At 39.8% G+C, this 9,671-nt stretch overlaps 1 protein-coding gene across 1 annotated transcript in view; it reads left to right on the plus strand.

The window, feature by feature from the left end:
* Positions 1-8,181, plus strand: part of LOC122564957 (uncharacterized) — a 39,202-nt gene extending 31,021 nt beyond the window's left edge. The window contains 8 exon segments of the mRNA XM_087992960.1: positions 527-585; positions 725-1,259; positions 1,817-1,942; positions 2,015-2,122; positions 3,948-4,181; positions 5,491-5,983; positions 6,416-6,500; positions 8,094-8,181. Coding sequence (XP_087849086.1) covers positions 527-585; positions 725-1,259; positions 1,817-1,942; positions 2,015-2,122; positions 3,948-4,181; positions 5,491-5,983; positions 6,416-6,500; positions 8,094-8,114 — 1,661 coding nt within the window. The 3' untranslated portion in view covers positions 8,115-8,181.
* The last annotated feature ends 1,490 nt before the right edge of the window (positions 8,182-9,671 follow it).

Raw genomic sequence — 9,671 nt, forward strand, 5'->3', positions numbered from 1 at the left:
ATTAAACCAACCTTTTATGTATCTGAAAGGATAAACAAAATGGCTTGGACTAGGTTTCATTTGCAGGTCAGAACTTGTTTGTTCCCTATATACTTTTGTCTTTGGTCTTGAGCTAAACTAGTACGAAAGTACCTGGCTGGACTGACCAGTGGATGGCTACTGGCCTGACAGTGGTCAAGAATTAAAGGTTTTAATCAAGCCACCACAACTCCTTGGTTTAAGCATAAGCTGAAAATTTAAGCCACTGCAACATGAATCTATCTTTTAAATGTTTGGCTTTCTTGTCAAATGAAGACCAATACAGCCCACCCTGTCGCATTCCAACAATGGGCATGGCAATATGAATTCCTGTTATAAACTTGGCAAACTTGGCTAACTCTGCATTTATCTAGTTGGGTTGACATTGTTGATCTGTTAATGAGACAAATGTCGTTATTACCACTTTTTTTTTCAAGCTGAAATTTACTTTTATCTGTAACTAGTTGTGTTCAGGTTAAACTTTTCTGTACTCCATTCTGATGTGCAGCATTGGTTCAGGGTACATTCATGTACAAGTTATCTTCGCTAAGCTACTGTGCATCCCAGGTAAAGCTTTTTTCTCTTGGCATGATGGGTCAAGTAACTTGACTTATATAAAGATGATCTCTTCTAGTTTCTTCAAAGCTGAAGATGTTTATCAGTGCCATTTAGTCCACTTGTGATGCATGTATTTTTTCCTCACCAGGTATACTTGAGACACCTACAGCCAGATACAGGATTAAAGGCTTTGCCAGAGCATGTAGCATACCAACTAATTAACAATCAAGTATCCTCAGCCGATTATATCTGGAAAGACAAATTAGTCTATTTTTCAGATTCTGAAGAAGGCATTGTTGGAAAAGTTTTGCTAGGATCAAATTCATCCTCTATGCAAAGGATTTTTCAGGTTAATGGTATCATATCACTGACTGTGGACTGGTTGAGTGGCAATCTCTATTGGATCACCAGCAATCCTAGTGTAATTGAAGTGGCATCTGGAAATGGTGCTTACAGACTTGTTCTGATAGACTATCTCTACCATTCAACTTCACTTTCATTATATCCACCTAATGGTATCATGTGCTTCTCTGACTGGGGATTAGAAGACCAAAAAGTTGGCCCAAGAATTGAATGTTCCCAAATGGATGGCCAGAAGCGCAAAGTACTCTGGAAAAAGTGTCGCCTCCCCACAGGTCTACTTATTGCAGAATCGGGTACTCGGCTTTATTGGACTGATCTGGGTAGGTATTGCTGAAGGAATCAACTGAACTACAGTCTCCTCTGTTTACACTAAATGCCAAATGAATTAAAGCTGGGCCAATGTAAAGTGCAGTAGGTTAGAACTGTGCCTTGAAGGCTACTTTTTGGATCTAATTCCAGTAGAATAGGAAAAGTCAAAGTCTTTAAAAATGCATTGACCAACTTGGCAACCTGGGGAGCCCTATTCTAGCTACAATGTTAGCAGTGGTTAATATTTCTGGGTATTTTTTGTTTCTGGCCATCTGGCTGAAAGTGGTAACTTCCATACCTTAATGCCTCTCTTCCAGGATCCCTGAGAATTTGAGTAGGACTTTTTGGGTGCACCAATCTTCAATTGTATATGCCAATAGTAAAGTCCAATGAAGTGTTCAGACCAGATGTAGTGTTCAAGCTTTGTTTTTCAAATCTATCATGGCTTGGCTTCAAATATGTCTCAAATCTGACTTTTACTATAGTAAAAATGTGTACACTTTATAGTGAGCTAATATTTGAGCAGCTCAAAACATTGTCTTGGAGTAACTTTTCTCCCATTTTATAGATCACAATGTTATTGACAGTGTCCTGTTGGATGGCTCAGAATTTCGAGAAATTCAAGCAGGTCTTGAAGCCCAGTCTGTCTTTGCGTATGGGGAGAACACTCTGTTCTGGACAACTGTAAACAATGGTAAGTTAAACTTCAACTGATTTTCAAATGTAGCCTGTGGTCAGTGACATAACTAAAACTTCTGTTTGATAGGTTACACAAGGATGTGGTACAACATGATTGGACAGAAGAAGCAACTGTGGTTTGAAGTACAGCAGAAAATTGTTGGCCTGAAAGTATACAACAGACTGCAGCAACAAGGTCAGTTTGCCGTATAATAAAATGGCCTGGAGTAGATGTTTGCTTGAGGTTTGCCCATATCCCTCAGATCTTCAGTGATAGACAAGTTGTTGGAGGGAATCCTGAGGGACAGGATGTACATGTATTTGGAAAGGCAAGGACTGATTAGGGCTAGTCAACATGGCTTTGTGCATGGGGAAAACATCTCTCTCAAACTTTGTTTGTGGAAGTAAAAGGATTGAGGGTAGAGCAGTAGATGTGATCTATATGGACTTCAGTAAGGCATTTGACAAGGTTCCCCATGGGAGACTGATTAGCAAGCTTAGATCTCACAGATTACAGGGAGAACTAGCCATTTGGATACAGAACTGGCTCGAAGGTAGACAGGGTGGTGGAGGGTTGTATTTTCAGACTGGAGGCCTGTGACCAGTGGAGTGTGATGGACAGTGAAGAAGGTTACTTCAGATTACAACAGGATCTTGACCAGATGGGCCAATAGGCTGAGAAGTAGCAGATGGAGTTTAATTCCAATAAATGAGTGCTGCATTTTGGGAAAGCAAATCTTAACAGAACTTGGACACTTGGGAGTTTGCTGAGCAAAGACCTTGGAATGCAGGTTCATAGCTCCTTGAAAGTGGAATCACAGGTAGATAGGACAGGTGGAGGTGTTTGTTATGCTTTCCTTTATTGGCCAGAGTATTGAGTACAGGAATTGGGAGGTCATGTTGCAGCTGTACAGGACATTGGTTAGGGCACTTTTGGAATATTGTGTGCAATTCTGGTCTCCTTTCTCTAAGGTATTGTGAAACATGAATGGGTTCAGAAAAGACTTGCAAGGATGTTGCCAGGGTTGGAGGATTTGAGCTACAGGGAGGCTGAACAGGCTGGGGCAGTTTTCCCTGGAGCATCGGAGGCTGAGAGATGACCTCAGGCTTACTAAATTGAGGGGCATGGATAGGGTAAAGAGAGACACCATCTCTTCCCTGGGGCTGGGGAGTTCAGAACTAGAGGGCATGGGTTTAGGGTGAGGGGAAAGATAAGAACTAAGGGGCAACTTTTTCGTGCAGAGGGTGGAATGTGTATGGAATGAGCTGCCAGAGGAAGTGGTGGAGGCTGGTACAATTACAACACTTAAAAGGCATCTGGATGGGTATATGAATAGGAAGGGTTTGGAGGGACATGAGCTGGGTGCTGGCAGGTAGGATTAGATTGCGTTGGGATATCTGGTTGGCATGGACCGGTTGGACTGAAGGGTCTGTTTCTATGCTGTACATCTGACTCTTACACATTTTAAAGCTTTTTAATGTAACCTTGAGCAGTAAGATAAGAACTTGGTGAATGGCAAAGGATTGAGAATTGAAAGCAGGAAGGATAACTGCACCAATGCTGCATTAAATATTGCAAAACTTTTTAAATGTGCAGGAGACCACTTAAGCACTTTAGAATTAGACATTCTAATTGAGAATTAGACAATTTACATAATTTTGAGCTAACTTTCAAGTTTACACAACTGTACATAAGCACTTGTAGGCTAAATGGGAGGTGACAGTAAGTGCTACACTTACAATTCATTATGCTGATTTTTGACATAATGTGCTACCCAAATGTAAACAAAATAAATTCCATTGAAGACCATGGATGTTACAAGTGCTTTGAATGTAGTTGCTTTGATATAACTTCCAATTACTGCACAAGTTAGATTTCTGACTTTCTGAAGTAAAAATATATTCTAGTGTACATACCATTTCAGCAGAAAAATGGGCTTTTCTTTAGTCCCAGGCATGGTTGCAGTTGTCTTCGTAGAAGTAAATATTTCCAAATAGCACATCGCTATCTTAAATTACAGGGTTCAATTTCTGTTCGGAGAACAATGGAGGTTGTGACCACTTGTGTCTAGCGTACCCAGGAGGAAGATCGTGCAGATGTTCAACAGGGTATCTGCTCACCAATGGCAGCAAGTGTGAAGCCATAGAGTGCCAACCTGAGACTTGGCAGTGCCAAGATCAATTGAGCTGCATTTTGAATGAACAAGTGTGTGATGGCAAAAAGCATTGTGCAGATGGATCTGATGAAATGGAGTGTAAGTAAAGGATTGTTTTTGCTTTGGAACAGATTTGCAAATCTTCTAGTAATGAGGTATATTGACTAATCATTAGGTACTATGAATGTGTTAGCAATCTTGGATTTGTGACTAATCCCACTGTATGCATGGGATAAACCATATCAAATGGACTGGATTCTTGTCTGGTTGCAATTTCAGTTTACAATAGCCAGGTAACTCCAATTATTCTCAAATGCTGGTCCCAATTTTGTACACCTACCAGCTGTTAAATGTTTTTAAATATACAGCCTCTTTAATTCTGGGTTTCAATTCCTATTAAATATCACTAAAGTCAGATCTTTTTATGAAGAGGAAATTAATTGCAACAAATAGAATAAGGCGACCTCAACTTGAGTAACTTCAAATAGTGAATGTTCAGTGCCACTCATTTGCCCTGAAAGAGAAATCATAAAACAAGTGAGCACTTTAAGAGGCAACTTGCTCTGAGCTCCAGACATACCAACATGGGTTTATACTATTCTAAATGGCAGTCAGTTATACAGCTTAGAAGCAGACCTTTGGGCCTAACTTGTCCATGCCAACCATGTTCCCAAACTAAACTTGTCCCACTTGCCTGTTAGTTTCTGCTAATCTTTCCTGTTCATGTACTTATCTAAATGTCTTTTTAATGGTGCAATTGTACCTGTGTCCACCATTTTCCTCATGAACCACCCTTTGTGGAAAAAGCTTCCCCTCATGTCTTCAAATTTTGTCCTCTCTAAAAATATGCCCCCAGTTTTGAACACTCTCACCTTAAGACCCTTGTTCACTTTTTTCCCTGTACCCCTCATGATTTTATAAACCTCAACATCCAACACTCATGAAGTCCCAGCCTATTTTTTAAACTCCCTCTCCATTTCTGACTGTCCTTATAATTCTTTTCTGAACCCTTCTCCAACTTTTTTCATAGCAGGGTGACCAGAACTCTACTTATGTACTTGCTTCCTGTACATACTGCCCTAACACTCTTTCAAATAAAATGGTCTTGGCAATGAAGACAAAGATGCTAAATGCCACCTGTGATGCAAGCTTCAAAAACTTATATACCTGACTCCCTAGGTCTGTTGTTCTACATCACTACCCAGGAGCCTGTACATTTAACTGTACAAGTCTTGCCCTTGTTATCAAAATGCAATACCTCCATTATCCAAATGGGAAAAACACCAGTAATGTCAAGATCATAAATCTTGCTTAAACCTTGGATCTCCATCTTGTAGACTCTAGCAAGACTTTACTGTAGAGATGTGAATTCTTTTAGAATTTCTGAACTAATTCATTGTTTCTATAGGTCATAGAACATGGGAACAATCTGCACTGACAACATATGTACTTCCTAGATCTTCAGTTTCTCCCTCTGATCAAGAACACTCAACCACTTCAAAATGGTTTCCAGTTACTGACACATACCTTTCAGAAAATCATTCAATCTCCTCCAGTGATAGAGAGAGAATTTCAACTGCACATAGTCATGAAGTTTCCCTGCAGTATGCTACTGCCTCTGCTGCAACAGAAAATGTCTCCACCAGCCAAATGGGTAACTTCAGTGCAACAGAAGGTGCTGGACGATCCAGCTCCTGTACAGCAGAGATGTGTAACATGCATGGGAGGTGCTTTATAGCCAATGACATGGTTATGTGCAAATGCCATGAAGGGTACACTGGAAGGTTCTGTGAAGATGAAGAGATGCCAGGACTTAGTGTCATTGTCATTTTGGGAATACTTGTGTTAGTCCTCCTTGTTGCTATTGGGACAATCGCCTTCAAAAAGAGAGCTGCAAAAAGGTTTGTTTTAATTCATTAAGAATTTCATTCAGTTTCTCTGGAAACTATGTACTGTTTTTTGAATGGTAACTCCATCTGGTTCCATGACATCTTGTTAACATCCTCCTAGTATGAATGAGTGGGGTAAGAATGGGTTTTGGACAAACTTAGTCCATATCACCCAGACAAGTTAGTAATACTTGGCCCATGTTAACCTGTTTAGCTACTTCCCCTGAAGTGTAGATTTTGCATGTTCCAAACTCTGCAGCTAAAAGCAGAAGTGACTCAATGCAGTTTACATCTTAGCTCAGTTAATGGGATAAGCCAAAAGTTAAGGTATGACAAATACTTTGATCGATGAATTGAGACCAGATTTCTTCTTACCAATTATCCTTTTAGGTTCACAGCAGAATTTATTTACAGTTTTTTAAAAAATGCAAATTATCTTTGCAGGAGAGCTGGAGCCAACTTGCAACAGACTACAACCAGCCATGGGAATCAGACCTTCAGGAATGAGGCTTTTGTAGAAGTACCAGAGGTGATGCAAAAATGAGGACTTAACTCTTACTAAGACTTGTTTATTTCAATGGATTGGTTTCCATTTCAAATCTGTAGGGAAAACTTCTGCATGGTTCTGTTTTTTAATATAAACTATTAAGGAGATTGTAGGTGGCCAGATGACTGTTGCAGACAACCAAAATGGAGATAGCTATAGATAATGAGAACTGCCAGAGGGTACAGCAAGTTGGGCTGGAGATGGAATTAATTTGAACAAATGCAACATGATCTATTTTGGAAGGCCTAATGCAGGGGGTGAAGTAATAAAAGTAAATGACCACCTTTTATCAACCTCCCACAGGATCTGTATACAAATTCCAGTTCCTAACTGGATAGGTCAAGAATGCAGTCTGCTTGCTGCCTTATTGATCAGGGAATAGTCTAAACGTAAATAATGGTGCAGGTGTAAATGTTCAGACACATCTGGAATGTTGTGTACAGTTCTGGTTGCCACACTACCAGAAGGATATTAAGGCTTGAAGCTACAGAAGATTTACCAGGTTGTTGGCTGGTTTAAAGAATACTTACCTGAGGAGAGATTGGACAAACTTGGTTTATTTTCACTTGAATGGCTATCTAATGAGTGGTTTTCTGGCTCTCAATTGAGGCATGGGTAATGAGTTTCCCCCACTACCCCCCCGTAAAATGTCTACTTGAGGATTCCTTTCAAGAGGGTGCTAAATTGAGGGTGGAAAGTGCTGAGAAGGCACTGCGAGAGGTGGTTACAAAAGCAGCATTTCAGGCATCTTTATGCATAAATAGGGAGGAGGATACAGACCAGAGACACGTTTTAGTTTATAAAGGCACATGTCAGCATAGTTTTGGTGGGCCAAAAGGCACCTCTTATGCAATACTTTTTTTTTCTATTCTTTAATTCTGAATTTCTCCTTCACCTGTACCCACCCACCAAATGGGAGTTGGAACACTCTACCAATAAGAGTAGTGATGTGACTTCCCCATAGCCAATTAGTAACCAGAGTCCTTCACAGTTCACCTACAAACACCACTAGGCATTAAGTTAGGGGCATTGTGACTAGAAAACAGTTTCAATATTGAATCTGAGGGAAATGGTTCTTGAACCACCTGGGATGGAGTACCTCCTGCCCTTTAGTTCACCAATAAATAGATTTTTGGCATGTCAGTTGAGGGCTGACAGTTCTGGTCAGCTCTGCTACAAATTCACAAGATGTGAATAGTTTGGTTTAATCACTTTGCAATTATTTCCTGATTAATTGTACTGAGTGGCACAAAAGGCACTACATTAGAGCCTAATCACTCCCCTTTTATCCCTACTGGAAGGCTGAATCCAGCTCCTGTGTGCTGTACATGTGAAGTGTATATAATTGAGCTGTTCACACTTGTTTCCAAATGTAAGTTTTTTTTTTTAGGATCTGAGCTAAAGATGCAACCATGTGCTTAAATCTAAATTCCCTCGCCTCTAGTTAGTAATACAATAACCACTCTACCCTGATGCATTTATACTTGGTGCTAGAACTTCCTGTGATGTCTGCCACATGTAAAATCAACTGTCAAGATGTCAAAAGTAACTCTAGCAACTTTTTTTGTTTTGCAGATGCCACAGACAACCAATTGAAGCCTACAGAAATATTTTTGCCCTTGTTTCAAATTTTATTTTAGCTTAAATAAACTGCTGAAACATACCTTCTGATATATTGTACTTCATTCCTAAGTTACACTCGGAAAAAGTACAAAGTTTTAAAATCAAACACCAGGTTATAGTCCGACATGGTTATTTGGAAGCACTACCTTTCAGAATGCTACCCCATCAGGTGGTTATGAATATAAGATCCTGATGAAGTAGCAGCACCTTAAGAGTGCTTACAAATACCTGTTGGACGAACTGGTGTTGTGATTTTTAACTTTGTACTGATCCAGTCAAACACTGGCACCTCCCAATTCTGGGGGTGAAAGTAAATACCGTGGAATTAGCTGCAGTTCACTTGATCTCCCCAAGGTGGTGCTCAAAGCCAATCAACAAATGCGTTTCATGGCTGAGGAAACTCAAACTTAAGACTCCATTCTAACATGTTTTAACACAGAATGGTGTCCAAACATCCACATTTTTCCTTTTTTTCTGTCTTGTAACCTGCCTGCATGGTTCTTAGTTTTTGTAGGATGCAGGTAAATTGAGGTACTAGGTTAATGTAATGCTGCCCTTTACTTAAGTAAAAGTTTATAAGTCAACTAAGTTTCAGTGACCCTTTAACTGGACTGCATCTAGTTTGATCAATGCTGCTCCAAGACACTGCTTTTCCCTCTTAGTAAAAAAAATTAAGCAATGTTGACACTTAAAACTAGTCTAAACTTGATGTCACCATATAACTACCATAAAGTTACACAAGGTGTAATGTTAATAACCAATTGGAATAGTCTTTGAATTATTGGTTCAAAATTTCTTGCTTTAGTTGAGCAATATGCACCTTCAAATAAAGAATCAAATATTTACTTTCTGGATTTTTAATTTACAGAAATTTCTAGTTAACTTGTCCACGAGCTGTTTTGCCACTTGCCCCTTTACATTATCTATTATGTAGATAATGCCACTTAACTGCCTTTAATCCTTCTGCCTGTTTTAATGCATTTTGATTGACTAATAGCATTTGTATGCAACTAATGACTGAATTCATCAAACTCATTTGAATCACTTTTTCAACCTTCCCTAACTACATCTAATAGTCATGCATACTATGAAAGCAGCTGGGAAACCATTGGTCACATTTTTGTTTTGCAGAATTTCTATTGCACCAAATTGTGCATGTGGCTTAGTGGTTAGCATTGTTGCCTCTCAGCACTAGGGAGCCAGGTTCAATTCCAGTCTCTGGTGACTGTCCAAACTCTAGACATATTCTGTGTTTGCATGGGTTTCCTCCCACAATCCCAAAATGGGCAGATTAGGTGGATTATCCCTACTAACTTGCCCATTGTGTTCAGATGTGTAGGTTGGGTAAATGGGGGGGGGGGGGGGGGGGGGGAAGAGAGAGAAGAGAAAGAGGTGGGGTCTGGTGGGTTGGTGTGGACTTTGAGACAACAGGCCTGTTTCTACATTACAGGGATTCTAATTCAAAGACACTCCTGCCCAATGCTAACTTTCTCTTGCTTATCTAATTTTGTACAGTTACAGGGTTCAAAG

This window comes from Chiloscyllium plagiosum, unplaced genomic scaffold (genome assembly GCF_037043375.1).
Source record: "Chiloscyllium plagiosum isolate Xiang-an unplaced genomic scaffold, Cpla_swu_hap1 HiC_scaffold_2, whole genome shotgun sequence".
NCBI classification, from domain to species: Eukaryota; Metazoa; Chordata; class Chondrichthyes; order Orectolobiformes; family Hemiscylliidae; genus Chiloscyllium; species Chiloscyllium plagiosum.